The following is a 24,384-nucleotide window of genomic DNA, read 5'->3' on the forward strand; positions in this document are numbered from 1 at the left end:
TTTTTAAAAAAGGAATACCAGAAGATTAAGACGATCTTTACATACCAAGTATTAAAGGCTAAGAATTAGGATTTCATTCTTTGCAAATATTTGAAGGTGGGATTGTTTGGATTATTACTTGAAGGCAGGCAGGACCAAATGATTCCCACTATTTATGACCCTAGGATATCCACATTTGTAGTAACAAATTATACATCCCACCCCCCACCAAGCTCCTGAAAGCTTTTTCTCCAGAAAACCATGTACTCTTCCAATGGAAGCATGGATTTCTAAGCATAGATCTGAGGATCATTTTAGTATGATGTAATTATCCTCCTAAGCAGAGTATTAGAATTGAAATCTTGAAGATGAATCTTATAACTGTTAATTAAAATCATTAATTTCAATAGGTAATTTTGAAAGACATCTTTGTTGATATTGTAAGAAATTTACATTGTTTTCTGTGTCTATTGCTTGCTTGTTTACTTTCTGTTTCTAGTAATTGTAATTTATGGTAGTAAAATTCCTACTTATTTCAATAACATTGTCTTAGGGAAAATGCTGATATCAATCAAAATAATAATGAAAAATGATTCAAGTATACTGAATAAGAAATCAGGAATACAAATCAAACACAAAGATTAAGTTTCCTTTGATAATTATATGCCCTTTATGTGCCATCTACTTTGTAAAAACATTATCATATTAAAAAGCATTTTCCCTTTGAAGGTGCATAGCATTTTCCCACATGGGCTAGTTGTCTTATCTGAAACTCCTTTTTTTTTTTCCTTCAAATAGGGCTTTGCTTTAGTTTCCTATAAAAAGCCAAATCTAACACATATTAAGCCAAAGAAAGAGATTAAGTCCTGCAGTGTGGATAGATTTAAACAAGAGGATCCTTATAAATGTTATAAACTGAGGGGCATATTGGAAGCACAGGAAGTTACTGAGGTCAATGTATTCCAGTCTAGAAGAGCCAAGGAAAAACAACCAACAACCAGGGTTTTGCTCCAAGATAACAGTTAATGTATTTGCATCTGAGTCATGTAAATTCCAGTGCCAAGAGGGATCCTTGTCATTTTAGACTACCTATCTGCTAGGTTCATGATGGTCTGGGGTAATGTGTCCCACACCTACTTTATTTAAACCACTTCCCCCATCCACATAAATTTCTGAACCTAAGAATTCTAATCTTAGAATATCTAATCTAATCAGAAAAAAACTGTGAATACTGAGTATATTTTTTAAAAACATGTTTTACCTACACACCCTATAATTGTTACCCAAACCCATTAGGTTCCTTGCTGCTTGAAAGCCAATACTTGAAAAACACGTGTTGGCTGGAAAGGAAAGGTTGCTTTACTCAGGTGGCCTGGGGAGAAGGCAGATAGGTATCTAAAGACCATCTCCCAGTTTCTGGGCTAGGAGGGGATGAGCTGTTTAAAGGGAAAATTCAGGGTAAGAGATAACTTGCATATTGGTGAAAAGGGTGGGGAGACTTATGGCTATTCATGAGGAAAGATGGAGCTTGCACATTGAGCAAACATATATGTAACATACACCCCCATTCACTTTGAGGTGGAGACTTAACATCAGAGTGATGTGGTTTTTTTTTAAAGATTTTATTTATTTATTCGACAGAGATAGAGACAGCCAGAGAGAGAGGGAACACAAGCAGGGGGAGTGGGAGAGGAAGAAGCAGGCTCCCAGCAGAAGAGCCTGATGTGGGGCTCGATCCCATAACGCCGGGATCACACCCTGAGCCGAAGGCAGACGCTTAACCGCTGTGCCACGCAGGCGCCCCACTGTGCCACCCAGGCGCCCCCAGAATGATGTGTTTTTGAATTAGTATTGTTGGGGTCCATACCCAACAGCCAAGAGAGAATTCTTGAGACGTCTTTGGTGCAGAAAAGTGGTTTTATTAAAGCACGGGGACAGGACCCGTGGGCAGAAAGAGCTGCTGCCCTGGATCGTGAGGAGCAACTGTTTATATACTTTGGGGTTGGGGGAAGTAAAGGTAAGGGAAGTTCCAAAAGGATTTTCATATACCAAAGAAGAATCACAAGATACTAGAGGTGTTGCCATTGTCAAACCAAGGTTACATTTTCCTCTAACAAGACATTAGCAATAAGACAGTTGGGAGCTTCCTGAAGGAACATTATACTCTGCCTGCCTCACGTATTTGTCAATGGGCTCCTGTTACAAGGACATTTGATTTTATCTACATTTCTTCTACCTCTGTTTCCCACATCAAGAGCAAGGCATAATTCAGCCCTAACATCAGGAGGTTGTCTTAGGACAGAGAGGGCTCTGCATTTGCAGAGTGATTCCCAGAATCACTATAAGCCAGATGGGGTCTTGGGCTCCTTATCTCTGTCTGCTAAGGAATGCAGGGCTTTGCTTGTTCATAGTCTGGAACCACATCAGTTGACCTTGAGTCCAGGCTTCTGCAGAGACAGACAGTGGGTTTGTTAGTGGGTTCTGAAAAGACACAATAACTGAGTAGGGGGGAAACAAATCTCTGAAAAACAATCTTTAAACTTCCTGCTAGTTTCAACCTCATTAACACAGTGGGGTGTGGTTCCAGAATCTCTGAATTTTCTGTACATATACTTCTTTAAGTTATTTGACCTTTTCAAGGCTTAATGGTCCCAAATTTAAAATGGGTAATGGGATGCCTATAAAAGTATTTTATAATATATGTAATATTTTTCAAATGGAAAATATTACTAACAGGAACAATAAATGAATATTTATAGGTATCAAAGTTAATTAACATTTAGGAAGCTATTTTAAACTAGGTCAGAATGCACACACCTGTATGGACACATACACATACAACACACACAAATATCTAGAGAATGGCAAAAGAGTCAAGTTTGCCCATATAATAAACAATTCTGGTAAACGTTTCCCTTTCAATGTGAGTACTGGGTAGCTAATTTTGTTAGAAAATTAAGCCTTCCTGACTGTTCTTATGTATCCTACCATCTCCCGTAGCAATATTACACTGTATTACAGAGAAAGGGGTGTGTGCGTGTGTGTGCGCACGCATGCACTAGAATGTACATAGGACTTGGAGTCTGATCTATTCCAGATTTTTAGTACTAGTCATCAATAGTGATGACTAATATTGTGATTATTAGTGATATTATGTGATACCGGTTATATTATGGAGCACTAATATGTGCCCATTACTTTCCTAACTGATATACACATATAAACTCATTTCATCTTTAAGAACCTTGAGAAAGGTACTATCATCCCCTTTTTAAAAATGCCGGAACTGATTCTAAGGGATGTGAAAAGAAGTGGTAAAATTGGCATTCAAATTTAAGCTGAATGGCTTCCAAACTGATGGAATCTTAATCCTTAGGGCCAAAGAGGTTAAAAATGAGGGCAATGACCACTATGTCAAAGACCTAGTTCCCTCATCAGGGAAATGAAGATGATAGCCTATTTTGATGGATTATTATACAGATTAATTTAGAGATTGTATTTGAAGAATATGCTTTGTTTTTTTTTTTCTGAAATTTGTTATTATGTCCATTTATATCAGGGATTCCAATTACCTAAGAAGAACAAGAAGATTTAAAGTTTTATTCCTTTTCCCAGATAAGGCAACTAAAATCCAAAAAAAGAATTCTATAAAGTACTTACTTGGTTTGATTTTATTTTTCAGCATCTAACATCTAAAATAGTATTATGATGCCATTAAATGTATCATTTTTTGTATAGGACTTGATGCAGATTTAATAAGTCTCTTTAGAGACTCACTCATTCTTGAAAGTCTAATTCAAAATTAATTGGTAAAATTTAATTTTAATGGTATGTTTTTTCTTCTCATTTTTAGTTCTTAGAATAGTTGCAAAAAAATAGAAATTATTATTTGTAGCTGAAGAACACTTGCTGGGCCTCCTCTTCTTGTTTAATTAAAAATATATTTTATTAAAATTTTTGTTTATTTTAAGTAATCATGTATAACGATTGAATGATTTCCTTATTCACTGTAAGTCCAAGTAAAAGGAGCAGTATCAAACATAACAGTGAAAAACATATTAGTTAAGTCATGTAGTTTATAAAGTACCTTATATTTAATATAATAATGCAAAAATATTTATCCTTCATCTGCTTATACTCTTTCATTTCAAATCCACAAGTTTTATTAACTTGAAGAAAAACATATCTATTATTAGAACAATGATAAGTGTAATTGGAAAAGTGTGAAACAAGTAACTTGCCACATTAGCAAATTTGGATAAAACAATTGTAATGTCAAGGGGAGAAGAAACCATGTAGATATATGTGGAAGCTTTGCCGTAGGGATAACTCGCTGATTTTTGGCAGCTTTTTCCTCCTTTAATCTTACATGTTTTAAGTACAATAGAAAATTTATGGCTGACTGTGTCTACCATCTCAATAATTATTCTAAACACATAGTTTATTTTGTTTTTTTTCTTTTTTTAGTAAAAAACCACTTTGGTTATACTATTGACCTCTGAATACCTTGGAAAATCATGTATATTAATAGCAAACATAGTTGTAGTATGTTGTTTCTGTGTAATATTGCTCTGTGAAGCTGAGACAAATCCTAAGAAGGATAGCATTTGGCTATTGGTCTGCAGAAAGTGTCCAGAAGACTTGAAATAAATCTAAAAATCTAGAGAATACTTCTGAAGGAAAAGTCGAAAATGAGATCAATGCACAAAAATAGTGCCCAAGATGTGTGTAGCTGTTAATTTATTACCATTAATTAAGTGATACTTTCCAACAAGGTGAGTTATTACAGAGGCTGCTGTTTCTACTGGGGCCAAACTCACACTCTGACTAAAGATAAACAAAGTGTACAGAGAGCAAGTTAAAGAAGTAGAGATTAGGGAATAACATACATATTTATTTTTATTGAATATCAACATTAATAATAGAAATGTCTAATATTAATTAAGAACTACTATATGTCAGAAACTGTGCTAAAATTTATATGCATTATCTTAGCACATCCTAATAAATGAAAGAGTTGAGATTTGAATCCAGACAGCATCTGAGGCTGCAGCCTGTGTTCTTATCACTACAGCAGATGTACTCCAGTAGACAGCATGAGGGAGAGACAGAAGAGTATGTATATTTTGGATGATTGCTTTTAAAGCAGCTCTTTCAAATGCTTGGGCTATAATCGCTCTTCACTAAACTTCTAAAAAAGGATTCCAACATGTTACTTTTTCTATCTTCCGCCTTGCTTGCTCTTCCTTCTGGAAAACGGTGTATTCTGTCTTCTTTCTTGCCTCAAAACCTGCAGGGGGTTATCATGGCACAGGCAGTCCTATGCATTTCTTAGCAGGAGCTCCTGAGCCCATTCAGATTTGCAGCAGATTGCTCTTGCGGGGGTCTCTAAGTCCTTGATGATAAGACAGTCTCTTCCTAGAACAAAACTTTCTCCTTTCCACTTTCATGAATGATTTATTGTTGCTTATTCTGTTTCCTTAGCACTTTAACTGTATAGGACTGTCATGATGCTTTTTTATTATTTTTACATATTTGTCTCCCTCAGTAAACTGTGAGGCCTGAGTGTCTGGATGCCCATAGCAGTTGTAGCTTGAGTCAGTGCATAAGGAGCGTCCTATAAGTAGCAATAGCCAATAATCACATGTATTCATAGATGTCCAACTTATATTTGCAGAGTTGAATAGAGAATTCTATCTTTGGAGCTTCAGTGCTTAGGTAATGTAATGTAAGATGCTAATTCGTTTTAAAAGAGTAAAGGAGGGGCGCCTGGGTGGCACAGCGGTTAAGCGTCTGCCTTCGGCTCAGGGCGTGATCCTGGTGTTATGGGATCGAGCCCCACATCAGGCTCCTCTGCTATGAGCCTGCTTCTTCCTCACCCACTCCCCCTGCTTGTGTTCCCTCTCTCGCTGGCTGTCTCTATGTCTGTCAAATAAATAAAATCTTTAAAAAAAAAAAATAAAATAAAAAAGTAAAGGAGTTAAGCTGCCAAGAAAACAGAAAATCTTAAATGAAGATTATTTTAAGATTTAATGGCAAGATGCAACTTCTCAGAAGGAAAAATATCAACAGTTTTCTGGCTATTAATGACATCGATTATTTTGTTACAATTTTATATTACAAGGAAAGTTAAGGCCATTGAATAAAGCATAAAACTGGAGGGGTTTCCAGAAATTCTGTAGTGTTCAGTTACAATTTTTGGGCTAATGTTATCAATTCAAATAAGTAATAGAGAAGTTGAAATATTTACAACATAAATCGAGGATTTGTTAACTTTTTTTTTTTTTAATATAGTGGCTTACCATTACACTTATGTTAAAGCCCCACATGCAGGACCTGTCCAGTGACACATCTCCTTTCCCAGTGATGGCTCTCAGTCTCTCTCTCCTCTGTTTTCTGAATTTCTGGAATGTACCTCTGAATCTTTTGCTTCAGGCCTCTGTCAATACCAGCCTCTCTGTCAGGAAGTTTTCTTCCTGTCCATTCTACCTTTAATCTTCCATTCATCTTTCAGCCACTCTTTGAAATTTACATCCTAGAGGACATATCCCTAACTCTCCAATGCAACTTGACATAAACTGCATTCTTACTCTCTGTAATGGCACTTATACTGATCTGTCCTGATGTATTTACTTGTGTACTAATTTATTTAATATCTGTCTTTGCCACTCCTCTAGACATTATGAGCTCTAAATGATTAAAAATTACTTTACAATTGCTTACCATTGGACTATATTTTTGAAGATAATATGTTTTCATTTTTTTCCCTTAAGGTAGTAGGAAAATCATAAGCACAAAGAGAATCTAGCTTCCTTTAAGCCACCGAGTATCTCCTGGCAGCAGTTATCAAAGCTAAATTCTACAACAGAAGAACTACTGCCATGCATTCACTCTCCTCTAGTATTTCAAGCTTCCAAATACCAAAAAAAAAAAATTGATTCATTAATAAAATAGTTATTATTTTGAAAACACTTGCCAAAGCAGAGAATTCCTTCTAATATTTTGGGTGTTTAATGATGATACCTTTATGAAACACCATATAATAAATGGTAAAAGACACCAGTAACTATCCTTTGACCATTTTAAGTACAATCCACATGTAATTCAAAGACCATATCTGACATATTGTCCGGGGTTACCCTAGTTCATCAATTCTTCGCTGCATTTTCTTTTAACATCTCTGAAATTTAAGTACACATAGATGTGTGCACACAGTTGAAAACTTCTAGTAAGACCAAGGAATTTCCATGTGAAAGTCTTTTTTGACTCAATAAAATACAGTCACATAAGTAAGGTAAATATATATCTTTTAAAAGCAATAAATATTTTTTAGATAATCTGGACTCATTTTTTTTTCATTTCTTGTGTAAATGAATATTGTCATGATGCTTTAAGGGTTAAAGAAATCAACTCCATAGAAAATACCATGCTTATTAAACTTTTCTAAAACTGCAAACATTTTAATAAGTATTATTTAACTTCATCGTCTTGACAGCTCTGTAAGGGGAAAGGGAGATTATGTGTGTTGTCCCTTCATACAGTAAAAACTGAATCTCATGTGTTAAATACTTTGGTAGCTACATGGCTAGTAAGCATAGAAGCCAAAATCCTCACTTGTTTCATGAGCATGCTTCAGCGTTGATACAGTAAAGAAATGCATTAGTTATGGACTTTGAGATGTGGAATTTAGGCTACTATGACCATTTTTAATGAAGACTTAGTGGTATCTTGATCTTTATGACTGGCATCTCCACCATGAATTTAGTCAACATTGACTCAGGGTATGGCCATGTTAGCAATATGGATTGATGTATGCCAGCCTGTGTAACTCCAGGTTTTCATCAGGACAGTGACCTGCTGGACCGGCGGAAACACTGTTTCACCGTGCAGTCTGAGTCTGGGGAGGATCTCTACTTCTCCGTGGAGTTAGAGTCTGACCTCGCCCAGTGGGAAAGAGCCTTCCAAACAGCAACCTTTCTGGAGGTGGAACGGATACAGGTGAGAGTCTGTGAAATTTTAGGATCTGTGACTCCTAAAAATGCATGACTGTTCCCTAGAATTTAAATCTCAAATAGAAAATGCTGTGATTTTAATTAATTTACAGAGCCATTTCCTGTTCTCCAATCATGACCACCTAACTTTTAGCGTGAATGGCTTCATTCTCTCACAGTGCTTTTTCTTTTTAGGAATAATTCCCTTCACCTCTACCCTTCAAAACCATACATGTAATTTGAGACTTTTTTCAGAGGTCATATCATCACCAAGATTTTCCTGATTTCCAGTCTGACCTGCCCATTATTACTACTATTGTCACAACCATCTTGTTCAAACCATCCCATTTGTGAGCACCAATATCACTCTTTTTTTTTTTTTTTTTTGGTCTGTTTTCTTAGGTCTACTGACACTGTCTTGTATTGCAGTGATATGTGGTTGCCATTCCTCACACTAAGTTATAGGTTGCTTGGGACTGTTTTATTCATTTACCAGCTGAAGTACAATGCATTTTGTACTGCATATTTATTAAACTTTATTTCTTAAATGTGAAGTTACATGTAGGTCAAACTTCACAGAGCCTTCAGCCTCTCCAATTGATGGGACCATGGAATAGATGAGGCTCCCAAACGTTGGTTCTGTGGCTGATGTCTGACGAGACTGTTGGCAAAATGGAGCAGTTGTGAGGCACTTGCCACATGCAAATGGGTTCATGGAGCCAGGACCTAATAGACACATGGACACTTAATTTCAAAGACAAACATACCATGATGATAATATAGCACTGACTCCCCTGGAATGCTTGGCTATAATAGGAGATTTGGATGTGTATTTTTTCAATATGTTGAACTGATATGTAACATATATTTATTTCCTTTATTTCTGACTATAACCTTCTATATTGAACATATCAGTTTGCGTCAGTATGACATTTAAATCAGGGGAAAAGGACAGGGAGAAGACTCAAATTTCACTTGTTTCATTGCTTAGTTGACACCTTGTAATAGCTCTGCTTATCTGCATATATCTTAAACTGTTAATGTAACTGAGGAATATTGTTTCAATAACTTACCTGTATAGAATCTCAATTCAATAAATAGTTTAATATCCAAAATGGAAAGATTAAAAATACCTTCAATTATTTTTGTCCAAGTATCAACATCCAAGACCATTTTAAGTACTAAAATTTGTTAGTTGAATAGGAGTTGACATTTTTGTTATTTATATTGATATCTTTAATTTTCTTAATTAGAATTTCCTTAGAATATCATACTTCACTTGTAAACATCTACATAGAGATACCTATCTGTTGGTCTCAATTTAAGATTTCATTTTAAGTCTCCTGATGTTTAAAAATGAGATAACATTATGTTGTTCTGATGTAATTTAAAACCATTTTTTTGAGTTTGGGCTTCATATTCTCTAAGCTGATTTTCAGTGCATTTCTTTGGACTATCTCATAATACTTAATACTTATTTAAGATGCATATAGCAAGCGAAAGTGAAATATTTAATGTTTTGTAAGCTTTTGGTTGTTTTATAGATCTTATAGTTTCCCTTTGATTACTGCATCAGAAATCAGTAATCAATGACTGAACACCTTGGTGGTGTTATTTTCAAAATTCAAGGATGTGAATATATTTACATCCTTCTGTTTTTCTTTTTTCTTCTGTGTTCTCAGTATTTCCGCTAGCATTAAAGTTAATAAAGAAATAAAATAAAGAAAGAACATATGTCCTATTGTGAAATAGTCAGAAAGATAGAAAATTAATGAATCGACTAAGACCAGTTAATGAATTAAATATTTTTTTTAGTTTTGAAATTGGTTTTCATTAATGGGATTGCACCCTAACATTTTCTAGCTTCTAATCTATCTACTTACATATTTCTGGATCTCTGATGTACTTTATATTGATATAAATATCTACATATTAAATTAAGAGCTAATCCATTAAAATCAGGTATTTCTAAACATTCTATATTGTCATTTAAATTAATACCCTAAAATTTGGAAAACGTAGTGAATATTGAAACAGGAAGATGACAATTTATATGAATAAAATCTTACAACATATTCTTATCATTTAAAGTAACTGTATTGGGCCTAATTCATTTATAATACTTTTAGTACTTTTATTTGTCCTGTTTCTGAAAAATTTTCCCAGAATTAATTAATAATACTGGTAAAGGGCAGACAATTTAATTTTTTTTTTACCTTACAACAATTCAATTTGAATAAATGTAGCTCTTTTAAAATAGGACTTTTAATGAAAAAGCATATCATTTATAAAATTTATTTTCTTTAACTATTATTATTATTATTTGAAATTTTCATATGTGTTTAATCCAGATACAGACATTTAGCTATCATCCAAAAGGACATATTAAAAAGTGCTTTATGTGTGACATATCTTCAAATGTTGTGTAATAATATATAATTGTGCAAAAATCTTTCAAAATGTTTCAAGTTGTCCTTAAAGTATATTTTTTGTTTTTTCTAACTATAATTCAATTTTTATTATAAAATAGAGAAATAAAACAAATCAAATATAGTATTAAAACCTATATTAAGTATAGTCATCATATATGTTTATTAAAAGATTATAAATCATAGAATTAAACTTCAGTGAGTCTCCATTTGTATATCTGTTTCGATTTAATGATTATTGATGAATTAGTTTCATTTGTAATTCTGAAATTTATGATATAAATTTTAACTTTCTGTACTAAAGGTCTTTTCATATGATATATTCTTTTAAATTACAGTAATTGAGAATAGCAAACAATCATGTCTACATTAAAGGAAATGAGACAGCCTTGAACATTTCTTAATATTGACAGTAGTTTTTAATAGTGATAGACGGATACAAGCATGAAAGATGCCCATGCATTAAACAAACAAAACTACACCTAAAACCGAACTTAAAAGGCCCATTAAGTTTGTTTTCTGAGCTAGTTTTTGAAAACTTGACTTCAAAGGAATAATTTGGCATGGTTATAACTTTCCTATGCAAATTGGTCTTAAAGCCCTGAGTATAGCTTCAGGTGAAGGCAACTTGATGCATTTAACCATCATTATAGTCAGAATGTGATTCATTTAATGTGCTTTTATATACAGTATTATAAAACAAACATGACATAAGGATTAGTATTGAAAATTTGCTTGAGATTGATTTATCTCTTTCTCTTCATCCCTTTCTCCCTCCTTATTTGTGAATTATGAGTATTTTTCTTCATTTGAATATCTTAATAGAGTTTGCAATTAAATGGAAAAAAATTGGCTTGTGGACATAAATATGCATCATGTGGCATATAAGTCCTGAGTTTTTATTTCGTATTTGTTATTGTTAAATTTTAGTATTTCTATTTTAGTAGTGTTTCCAAAATATGTATATAAGTAAAATTATAATTTAATGTGATCTCCATGTGAAAAGTCATTGTTGAGTTTTGAAGAATCAGTAGATTTATACAAATAATAAGCAAGCTTATACCACATGGGTGAACATTATATGAGAAATAGCTTATACCACATGGATGAACATTATATGAGAAACTCTTAAGGTACAGATGTTCTTATATATTTTGCCTTGGTTACTGAATCTGTGTTCATGTGCCTGAGAGTTCTCTTTTCATAATGTCCATGAAATTGATATGCTAAGAATTGAAGTAATATCTTAACCTTTAATAATTCACTTTTGTTTTAATGAGAATGCAATGATATTTAGCTATAGAATATAACAATGAACATAATCTTGCCTAAACCTAAACAATTTTATACCAGTTTTATTGCAAACATAACAAAGGGTGTCAGTGTAGCACTAGGTAAAGACACGTTCAGATGGAGCAGGACTGGAAATGTGGTCCTGCATACCCCTTGGCAGGTGAAAAAATATTCAGCCTGCTTTATTAACATTAAGATGTCAGTAATACTATGTTTCTTATACAATTATTGCTGATATTAAGTTAGCTACTGTATAAACAACTTATTACAGAAGCTGTCACACAGTCTTCGATAAATGTTGGCTATAAATACTGATATTCAGTCAATCACATGAAAAGTAACAGTGTTTTCTGTTCTATCTAGTGCAAGACATATGCATGTGTGCTAGAAAGTCATCTAATGGGACTCACGATTGACTTTAGCACAGGATTTATCTGCTTTGATGCTGCAACAAAGGTAATGTGCTCAGGTCAGCTCTGAGAAATGTGCTGCAAACACTGTAATTTAAGAATGACTGAAATAACTTCCAACTCCTGTCAGAATTTTAATTGGTTATCATGTATCAAATTTAAGATCCTCATTTTTGTTAATAGAAGATAAATCATGCTTTATTCTGTTTATAGAAAAACAAAAATTTGGATTTTTAATAAAACAAACATGTTTCCACAAAACATTATAACTATATAAAGTGAATATATATGTATAATATATACATTGTAATTTATAATATGTTTATAATATGTTATAATATATGCATAATGTATCTTATATATATTCTCTTTTACTAAAGGTTTAGCCTCTTATTAAGGGAATTTTTTTTTCTCCAAACACAAGTTTTTTAAACAAAGTATTTCTTTATTATTTTTCTGCATCAATATCTCCAATATCCAAATAGTGAAAACATTTTTTAGAGTTTAGTTTTATAGGTAATACGTTAGAATCATAGTACGGAGGAATTTGGGGTTTAGAATTTCTAGCCAGGGAATATAACCCTTGTTAACCCTTACTTGGCTTGGTAGGGTACTTGTACTATCTGATTGGATGCCTTTTCCACAAAGGATCTTCCTCTGAGAGTGACGTATGTTGAATGATGAAGGGAATCCTCTCAGTTAGTCATCTCTAAAAAACCTTAAAACACAACTGAACCTTCACCCACTGATAATCTCCTAGTACTGGAGTCACTGCTGCATTTTCTGACTTGGTGCTCTGGTCCCCATGGAGGACATTCTTTTCCCTCCCATGACACATCTGTTCCTCAGATCCCCTCCACTTTTTCCTTTATCAAAGTATGGCCTAAGAAATAAGCCTATATATTCCTTCCCACTAATCCTTTACTGGGAAACTTATATCTTACCTAAAAATTAAGCATTGTACAAAATTTTCAAAAACAAATACAAATAAAACAAGATAGTGATATAAATGTGTAAGAAAATCAGTGTACAGAAAGTGAGAGGTTTTGAATCTTGAGAAAGATGGGAGTCCATGGGGCAGTCCTGCAGCTCATAGCCAAGTATGATGTGGGTTGGTGTCTGGAGAGCATAGGATTTTTCACGACCCAGCAACTGAGATTGTCACACAAAAGCTCACATTATTTAAGGATGGCCAATTTTTTTTTTTGACATAGCGAAATTAAATAGCACACATATGCTGGTCAGATTGATTTGACCATCCAGCACACTGCCTTTGCATAATGTCAAAAGAATATTTATCTAAATATGGAATTTCAGGTGCTGTGGCTCTTTTGATGCCTCTCATATGAAACTGCCATAAGCTTTTCCTCTGACCAAAGACTGTCTTTTGAATAAAATATTCATTCAACTCAGGATAGGCTCATGAGTACTAAATTAATTTAATACATTTACGATTTTAATTATTACTCAATTTCATAATTATTAAATCAATGTAATAAAAAACTTTAAAAATATTAAAGTGGTTAAAAAAAGTTAAAGTGTGATTTTATAAAGAAAATATTATAGGAACAATTGTCACCAAACTCTATCACATGAAGATGAAAGAATCACACCTCGTAAATGAGAGGTAAAGAAATAAAATTCATCTGAACACATTTCTGAATGCCTGAATTTAAGATTTTTTAAAAGGATAGTATGATCTACATCCATGTCAGGGTCCTGTGTCATCTCTTTGTGTGGTAAGGGAGAAAATCCAGATGTGAATGTTCTATAGGACATGTTGAGGTATTCCTGCCTGGGTGTGCGGGGAAGGGATGAGTACTCAGAGACCCCAAGCGAATTGTTATGATGCCATCTAGGGCATATCATTTAGCAAGAATGAGATTTTAGTCAGTACAAGCTTAATGCAGAAAAAGCCAAAGGCCTTGGGGAGTGGTAATCACCATCTTCCCATTTTCTGTTATTGGAAGTTCCTAACTCCAAGGCCATCTGAGAATTGGGAGGGAGGGAAAGAGCCTGTCTGCTTATGATGAACAGAGCATTCATCACAGAAACTGTGACACTTGCACAGTAATAGGGAACTATTAATAATTATGTCAGGACAACCGACATACACCAGAAAGGTCCTGGGCAAACCACTCAGCTGGCTGTATTGCAAGAAGGTGGCCTTACTCTATGAAATGAGCCCAAAAGTTACTTTTAAATACAAAAAAGAAAAAAAAAAGGTAATTGTAATATATAAATTAAAACATGTTTTGTTCCAATATTTTATTAAAACAAATAATATTGTTATTTTCTCTACTTAATGCGTGAGGAAAGAATCCTTAAAAATATATTTCCAGCAGATTCTTTCAATGTTTCATTTGGGGAAGGCCAAGCAGCAATACTGCTGACACCCTTTAGCTGTTCACATTTTGTCTGTCTGGTCTGCATCTTGATCAGGCCCTCTAGCTTTGAAGTGACTGTGGAAGCAAACCAAAGGTCTTATGATAAAGTATAGATTTCAGGAAAGGGTAGGAGGTGCACTGAGTGGTTAATTGAGCTCCATTTAAAGCAAGTTCTGCACTGTTAGTACATCAGCAAAGGGGAGAATTGCTGCCTTAATATAAAACAAAAACAAAAACAAAACAAAACAAAAACCGTGTTTATCATTTCTTACAAGATATTTTTAAAAATAAAATAAACAATAATGAAAAAATAAATTAGAAGACCAGATCAGAATGTTGTGGTTGGGAATAGAGAGTCTCTGTGACCTTAGTTTACACTAGACTGCTACGGGTTTGGAAGCAGCGCAGTCTGGGAATGTCAAGCTGGTTCTCGTTACTTGTTGCTTGTGCATGAAAGTCCTAAGGGAAAACCATTTCCCTGAATTTTCTAGACTGTCCAAGACACACTAAATAGCACTGCATTTCCCAGGCTTCAGTTTACATTGGCATTGTAGCAGGGGGTTGCACATTCTTCTGTTTCCCTTAGTATTGCTGGGGAGATTCCCTCATAGAAGTTCATTGCCATATAACAGTTCAGCTTATTCTTTGTAATCTTCATGCTTATTAAAATGTAGCCTCTTCAGTGTCAGAAAAGGTTTTCTCATTAATATGTCAAAAAATATGATGTTGTAGTACTAATATAATTCCCATAGCTAAAAGTATAGATTTGTTGCCATTATATCCCTTTAAACATTCACATATGCATTAATTACTTATATCTATTAATAGATTTCTTATATAAACAGAGACATCAGCAGTACTATTTATAAATAAATAGTTAATGAATACTTGCTTTCTATTGAAAGATACAAGAGGGAGATAGATGATAGATGATAGATAGATGATAGATGATAGATAGATAGATGATAGATAGATAGATAGATAGATAGATAGATAGATAGATAGAGAAATAAATGATATAGATATCAGTCTTGGGTACTCAAGGAGGGCTTCCTGGAAATTGAGACACCAAGGATAAGATTATCCAGACAAATATCTGTAAGTAAGGAGAACATTGAATTTGAGGTCAGACAAGATGAGGGATCAAGTTTGTGAGTAGCCAAGAGCCAGATTATGAAAGGGATCCTAGTAAAGAATTACATCTGATCCCAAGAACAGAAGAACCTTTGAAGGATTTGAGACATATGAAGGATATGATCAAAAATGTGTTCAGCAGCATAAACCCAGTAGAATAATGGATGACTGAGATGGAGAAGACCTGGGGAAAGCCTGGGTTCTACATTACCAAAATTGCCCCTCCTCTGGGCACCTACCACCCAGAAATGTTCTAGAGGAAAAGAAATGTATGGTTAACAAGGTCAAATAAACACACTGTTACAAGTTGAGGGTGAAAATGATCAGTGTATGAACAGAAGTAAGAGATATTCAATATCATGGAGGCTAAGTTATAAGGAAGGAAATGTAGAAAATGCCGAGGATGAAAAACTGGGCTCCCGGATTATGGTCAGTGCATGCTTGACCTAATCCTGATTTATACCGTGGGAAGGTCACTCCAGTGGAGGTATACAGATTGCGTTGATTGGGTGGAGGCAAGACCGAATGAAGGGCCACGAATGGAAATAATTTGTGTTTCCCCTTGATAACATAGAAGAACAACGTTCAAACTTCTCTTTTTAAACATGAAATTTTGTAAAATAAAAAATGAGGGAAGGTTATTTTTATTTGTATCAAACAAATAACACCTGAGTTCTAATGGTTAAAATGAGGATGAAGGCATCCTATTCCACACCTCAGACCTCCTCCTCACTCCCTATGCTGCAACCCAGGGGATAAGCCAACTTCAAGGGTTCTGTTGGCTATAATTGGAGCCCAAAGACTGTTCATCCTGTCTAAATGTCAAATGCAATGCATAGGATACCATAAATCCTGACTCTTACACCTCGTGAGAAGTATAAGTATTACTCATATTACTGTTTTCCTGACAGAGTCTCTGAAACTATTGGTTCCCCAAAATTGTTACTGTCTGATAGCTTTTTAAAAAAATGCTTTAATAGTTGAATTTGAGAAATTCTAGTATAACATACTTAAAAGACTTCTCTACTTCAAGATGTCTAAGAGCCGGTCCTAAAACACAGCATATTAAAAATATTTCTGAAGTCATGATTAGTTAACAGATATATGCAGATAATAACTTATTAAGTGAAAAAGGTAACATGTTTAAGAATTAGCTCTGTCATATGTTAGAAGCTACTATAATGATTTTATGTTTCCTTCTTGTATTCATTACTAACTTTTTAAATTATAGTTTGGAAACATTATCTGGAGGAAATTTATAAAACTCATCTGTGTGTGTGATGACCTGCATTTTAGGAATTTATATTTTGTGCCCTAAAAGACAATGTCCCCCTAATTGAAATCACTTCTTTCTTGGTTTTAAGATCTTAGAATTAAAGGACTTTCTCTTCCCAAAGAATTGTGCTTCAGAATTAAATTCATTGTCAACATATTGATTCCTGAAGTATCTTAATCTATATAATCCATTTATACCTTTAAGTAGATACTGATTTCGGCAGTGTTTCAAGGTAAAATTTGAAAGGACGTTGAAATGACCTCTATTTACACTTTTCATTTTCAAGAGTTTTTGATATATATTGGGTGAGTTGAAGGTCACTAATTTTAAGGAGCTACTGTTTCTCCTAAAGATATATGGTCTTCGTGTACACACACACATTTCATTATATGTTAGACTTTTTCTAAAAAGCACTTATATAATTATAACATAACTATAATATGAATTCCATAGGTCAAACCTCTCGACATAGAATTAAACCTTTATTTTTTCCATTTATGCTATTTTCTATAATATTTTAATTATTTCATATCAAAGGTAAATATTAAAAGCCCAAAAGGAAAGCTTGAAATTATTAAAAATGAATGTTTTCTTGAAATATCTCTACATAAGTAGAAATCTTAAATATACATACGCTATTATGTAGTGACAACAATGTTCATATAAACCTCAGCATTTTTCCTTTTTACAGTATCTTTCAATCATTTTGCTTCCCCAGTTATGTAACTTACAGCCCCGAAACATGGACAAAAGCATCAAATTCTATTTTATGGAATTTTTACATTCTTCTTCAGATAAATTATTTTTTCTTTGCTTTTAGGAGAATGAAGAACATTGCATTTATTGCAAAACAAACTCAGACATTTAGGGAAACAATTCATCAGGTAATTTTTTTTTAACCCTCAAGCATTTCAAAGATAGCCCTAAAGTAAATGTTCAAAAGAGAGGTATTAACCCAAGTTTTCATGCCAGTATATTAGCCAGATTCACCATAATAATAAAATCCTGGATTTTTTCATTCATTTCTTGCAATATAAAGACATTATAAAGTAATGTGGAAACTAACACATACTTTATTGGCTAAATTTATAATTCAAAGTATATAAAGAACAAAAACAGATAAGAGTCAAAAATTCTTTGGCTTGTATGCTTTATATACTTTTTCCATTTTCTATCTTTTTTCCCTTCTTCCTCGCCCTTTAAAAATTTTTAATTCCTTTCTGGGGCTTTTGATATATTTTATTTTTTCTGGATTTTTTTCATTATTAAAAATATCTGTCTTTAAACTTTCTTCGCTGTATCTTAGATCGTCTTTCTTTCAATCATCAGTTTTGGTTTTTATGAAATTTTTTGCTAACATAATGTATTAACCTCTGCCACTATCACATAGTAAATGGGATAATAATAGCTGTGTGTCTATCTTGCAGCATTATTCTAAAATTAAATAAGATAGCTTTTAGAAAAATAAAAATATAGTAAATTGTCAAATACAGATTCTAAAGTCCGAAGCATTATTTCTGACCAACCGTCTTTCAGTGGGTTTTGTGTCAACCACAGATCCTGTCTTTTCATCTAAATCCCGGAATTCATCATGTTTTCCCCCTTCTATATCAAATCCCCCAGAATTCATCAATTAGCTGCCTTTCACCTTTAACACCTGCAGGACCTTTGCAAATCACATAGCTGCTGTAGCCTATTTTCCTCACCTCAAAATAGATCCACAAACAAGATCTTTTTCATGGGATTATTGCAAAATTTAAATAAAATATATAGAGAGAGTGTTGCACAGTGAGTGGCACACGGTAAACCTTCATAAGAGGTGGATACTTATATTTCTCCCACGTGGCTGGGTAGTTCTGCTCACTGCAGGGCACCAGCACCAACAATACCTTGCTACCGTTCTGCCATTCTCAAAATGTCACAATGGCACTGTGTTTTCTAGAATTTTGGATCAATCAATGAACACATGTCCACTACATTCCAGTTCTTGTGAATCTGTGCTTTCATGAAGGTCTTTGTTTTCATGGAGCCCAGTGGAGAAGACAGACATTAAGCAAGTAATCCTAAGTTTAATGATTCTCAGCAAGGGGAGTTCAGCGTAGCAAGGAAACATATAAGGTAGGTTAAGGGCCCATAGTTGGTACTTGGAGAAAATTACATTTCACCTGAAAATTGACAGGTCATGAGCGGCTAACAAGGTACACAGTGGAGGCAGACGCAGTGGCATGTGTGAACACTCTGATATGTGAGATGACTGACAGGTTCAGTGTGGCAGGGGCAGGAGAATGGGGGGGGAGCAGTGGTCAAAAGTAGTGAGGCACAAAATAATAAGGAGCCTTGGTCTTCACAGTAAAGATCTGGCACTCACATGTTAGCTGTGGCCACAAAATTGCTACGTAACACCCAATGGCAACACGCACTGGCTTACAGCAGTAAATTTTTCCTCACACTCATATGGGATCAGACGGTTGATCTGTATAGGGCTCTTTGTGAGTCTGCGGTTTGGGTGGTTCCCTCGAGCATCATAATTTGACTCTACTCTAGTTGTTCCTCGTTCTTCTCAGAACCAGGAGGTAAGTCCTGGCATGTCCTTTTCTTGTAGACGGCAAAGGAAGAGAGAGAGCAAGCCAAAATACGCAATTCTTCTTCAGCATCTCTTGCTGGAACAACTGCTAAATTCCACTGGCCAAAGCATGAGGTCACAACCAAATAAGAAGACGGGTCACCTGGAAGAGCACCTCAGAGTTACACTGCAATAGGCCTGGGTACAGGGAGGATGCAGATTAGGGCTGAAATGCCCATAGTGCCAAGTGCCAGGGAAAGCCACTAACAGATTTTATCTAAGTAACATGATGCAAGTCATGATGACTCCAGCACTGCTGTGGAGAATGATTTGGAGAGGAAGATGAGTGGATGTTGGAAAGGAAGGGGCTTATTAGAGAATTTACAGTAAGAGACTTTGAGAATGAAGAGCCGCGAGGAATTGAGTCATAATAAGGATACACTGTCAGTAGTGCTTAGAGAGAGAGGCAAGAGCTAAGTATTAACAGCAAAGTTTCTGACCTGAGCAACTGTGTGTGGGGGGGAAAGAAATACACTGGAAAAGGAGTGGATTTGGAGGACATCTGTTGAATTATTTTCATGCAAGTAGCTATGGAGAAGTCATTGAGTAGTTACTATGTTCAGCGTAAAAATGACAAGGATGCTTTCTTACTTTTCTTGCTATGTATCTTACATGAGTTAAACGACTTTTCTAAGTTTCTTGGGAAAACACACTCCAGTGTAGTGTGATGTACCATGGGATTCAGATATTATTGAAGCAGGAGAGCTAGGCTCTTGTCTCATGGAGTTGAAGAAGGAATCTAATGGACGAAAGAGAGTGATGGAGTTTTTATTAGGCAAGGATACAGAAAAAAAGCTCTCAGGAGCAACCTAGCAGGGTTGCTACTGGGGGCCTTTAAGGATGGTCTTTTATAGAGAGCTAACCAGGGAACTTAAATTCTCTTAACATTTCTTTTGATAACACCATTGAGTAAGGACTAGAGATAACATCTTCAATGGCTTACTTCCTTTTTAGGGTGTGGTAATTCTTTATTGGTCCCAAGTGACTGTTTTAACAAGACCCCACCTCTGACACCTAGGACAGGGTTGTCTGGTTTGTTCTCTTATCTCTGGTTTCCTTACACCTCTGCATTTTGGGGATTTCTGTGACCCTGATCCCAGAGCTCCCTGCCTCTCTCTCCCTACCTAGCCCCGCCTGTCACTCACTATAAACAGCCAAGGTATATTGGGAACTTAAAATGCCAACATGTAGTTCTCTGATTGCTTTTCCCTATACTATGGAGTGCTGTGTAACTGTTTTTACCCGTGTCAGAATTACTTCTATCCTGAGAGACTTCTTGGTCTCCAATACAGACAAACGTCTAAAAGACAGGCTTCATTCCACCAAGATATGAGATTATTCCAAATTCATTGGGTAAATAAAATTTAGGCTCTAGCTGGGATCTCCTAAACACCCCATCTTATGTAGATCCATTTAAGCATTAGATTTACATATGCCCTCACTAACCTTGAGTAATTGACTGTCTTCAACTGCTTGCAATATTGTGTGGCCATTTTAACTACATCGAAATGTTTCAATACAAAAAGAAAGATTATGCATCCTGAGGTAATTCATTATGTTGCTAATTTAATGAATGCAATAATTTCCCAAGTGATGTCTTTTACAGTTGAGTCAAAAGTAAACAAGATAAAAAACAATACAATTTTTATAAAAAGTAAACTATCAATTTCTAGAAATACAAATTTCTTTGAATGCTGGGATTTTTTTTTATTATGTTCAGGGAGAAAAAGATTAAATGATTGATTCACACCAATAATGTTCATAATTAAATTTTAGAGATCAAATTAGTTAATGCAAAGAATGGTGCTGCCTCAAAAATAAAGATATGCAGATACTTATGTATTAATTTAGCAGTTCTTTAATAACATGCTTCATCTCTGTCAGTGGCACAGCCTGCAGACAACCAGATGAAACAGTAAAGGCTTATTACATTGCACACACTGTCTTGGATTTAGCATCTCAGGAAACTCCTTTCTTTTTTCTCTTCAGAACTGTTACTATTCATTGAGCTGGCAACTAACTGTGTGTGCATATGTTAAAAAGAAATAACTAGAAAAGAGTTCATTTATATAGAGGATTGGTAATAGGAACTAAAAGTATGGCTGAATTCTGTCACGTTGCCAGTAAAAAAAAAAAAAAAAGCAACAACAATAAATAAAACAAAAACAAAACCCTAAGGATCTGAGAAATTTATGCCAACAAAACCAAATTTTCTTGCCCGTTATTATGCACATGACATGTAAGGGTTCTCAAAATAGAATTAGTATGTTAATAATAAAAAATAGCCATGCTACATCCAGTAGTATGTGGAAACATGTTAGTGCATCCTTTCTCACATATATTTTGATTATTCTTTTGAAAAATTTTGTGTAGATATGATTAAAATAAGTACTCTTTGTACATCAACTTACTAGATTGATGACTTCAAGCTATTTCAAAATAACTCAGAGTCTGAGTTTGAAAACAATATTTCTGGTTTTTAATTTTTTTTAGTTCTGTTATTCCAAATAAATTATTAAAGTGAAAGTCTTTATACTCCTCTTTGAATATTCCTTATATGAGATGGAAATATATATGTACATAGATCCCTATATGCGGAGTCCATTTGAAAGGAATAAATTTAAATGAAAAATGTCTGCTAGAGAACTCCAGGTTTGATTGGGCTGTTCCAGCCAGTCTGTAACTTAGGCAACTGGTCTGATGATAATGAATTTCAGTTCTATTAACTAAAGCTCAGATACACATCTTGATCGCTAAGGCTGCATGTTAAAAACATCTCAACACAGTGTGTCTAACATTGAGTTCGTTGTCCATTTTGGTCTGACTCCTTTGCATTCCTATCTTAGTCATCAAAAGAAGTGTGAATTGTGTTCTATACTCCTATCTCTTCCTCGACAACTTCTAAATAAATCTGCAAGGTGTTTCCTAACTAACTTGGGCAATCCCTTCCCTTTGGGTTTCTGCAATACCATCCAAATAGTCCTTTTGGATTTATTTATTGAACACACTCTTTTTATGCATTAACTATGCCATAACCACTGATACAAAAGGAGTACAAAAATGAATACAGTCCCTCCTTTCAAGAAGTCTACAGCTTAATGAAAAAGACAGCTCTGGAACTGGGTACTTTCAGATACTGTGGCAAGAAGCCAAAGCATTATAAAGACGTGAAGTTGCATTCGTCTCTGGTCCATCTTTCACACCGTTGCTAGAGTAATGATATTTCTAAAATGTAAATTCAGCCCTGTCTTCATTTCTCTTGTTAAATTACTTTAGTGGCTTCCTACTGCCTTTAAGACAATATTTGTTATCATATATAGAAGCCTCTTAATGTTCTTGTTTCTGCCTGCAATTTAATATCATCTCCTGGGGCATTTGGTGATTCAGGGATGTTCCACGCTTTTGCATGTAATATTCCCACACTTTACTTTCAGCCTTGAGTGCAAATCTTCATCCAGATAGCCTTCTTTCACCCGTCTAATTTAGATGTTCATTCTTTGAGAGCAGAGAATTGTGGGCATACCCCAGCATAGCACTTATCATAATATATCACAATTAAGTCTTGTGGAGATATTAACTCTAATCTCTGATCCAGACTCAAGCACAGTTCAAAGACACAGAATTAACTCAATGACTAGTAATGAATATATGGATGAATATGATACCACCTAAGGAAATAAGTGAAAGCCATAAGCTTTCATCTAATTCTGTGATCTTTTGATATTGCTTTTTTTTAATCCCTCTGTCATCACCCTTCAAACTTATAAAATTTTAAAATTAGTATAAAGTTGAAGTAAAAATGCAAATTATACCCAAAGACATATTTAATTAGGATAAATTTTACATGAACGAAGAACAAACGAGAAGTATGAAGATGTGTAAAGAAAAATAGTTTTAAAGAGAAAGTTTCTTCTGACCCTTACCGCCCCCCCCCCAAAAAAAAAGGGAAGGAAAAAGAGCCACTTCTAGAATACTAAAATTTGTTGTAAATAAATTTCAGGGTGTGGGAGGGTAGATGGAAGGAAGGCAAGAGGTGAGATGTATGCTTGGGCTTCTTGCCAGAGTTGAAGGATGATGCAAAATGGAAATAAGGCTGGGTGGAAGTTTGATTTACTGCTTAACTAGAAGACCCATCAAGGCAATTTGCAAAGAAAAGAAGAATGTATTTGTGGTTATTGCTGGGCAAACATAAATTAAATGCCAAGTACCAGGTGTTTGGCATCCTAGGAAGAGTGAAAATAGACCCTGGTTTAAAGCATTTTTTTGTTTAATTATTAATATGATCTATGTAATAAGTTGTAATACATATAGATTGTTCTTTCTGGTGTTTTTGATCCCTTTCTGGTGTTTTGTAGGATATTGTAAAATATCCTACATCTATTTCTCATAAGTTAGATGACATGATGCTTACATTACCTTCTTATGTAGAGGTTGTTTCCATTTTTTTTTCAAGAGGAATTTTTCTGTGGGGCATGAAAAATTGAGGCTTGCAAACAGTGAAAGAAGAAAATTGAGAAAGTTTGAGATTCTTTTGTCTCCTTTTGTTCAACATGCTAGTTTTTCATTATTGTTTGCATGTCTTCATTTTCCGTTTATATGTAACTTATGAATTATACTTTTGAATAGTCTGCATCTAAAACATTGTTTATACTATGCAAACATGAATTCATTCACTACCCTGAGTCGCTTAGTTATATCCAGCTTTGAATCCTGTTTTTTGAGGGATTACACAAATGTAAAATGTTCCTTAGATCACTAAGATTCCCAAACTTTAAGCCAATTATAGCAATGGATCTTAAACAAATGAATAGTTTATGGAAAGCTTTGACTTGTGTGTGTGTGTTGGGGGGGAGCTTACAATA

General features: G+C 34.5%; 1 protein-coding gene across 2 annotated transcripts in view; it reads left to right on the plus strand.

Annotated features, from left to right (window-relative positions):
- SNTG1 (syntrophin gamma 1) overlaps positions 1-24,384 on the plus strand; it is a 299,012-nt gene that overhangs the window by 228,290 nt on the left and 46,338 nt on the right. For both annotated transcript variants that reach the window (XM_026516491.2, XM_026516492.2), the window contains exons 14-15: positions 7,825-7,977; positions 12,056-12,148. In XM_026516491.2, coding sequence (XP_026372276.1) covers positions 7,825-7,977; positions 12,056-12,148 — 246 coding nt within the window. The remainder of the gene's footprint in view (positions 1-7,824; positions 7,978-12,055; positions 12,149-24,384) is intronic.

This window comes from Ursus arctos, unplaced genomic scaffold (genome assembly GCF_023065955.2).
Source record: "Ursus arctos isolate Adak ecotype North America unplaced genomic scaffold, UrsArc2.0 scaffold_6, whole genome shotgun sequence".
Classification (NCBI taxonomy): Eukaryota; Metazoa; Chordata; class Mammalia; order Carnivora; family Ursidae; genus Ursus; species Ursus arctos.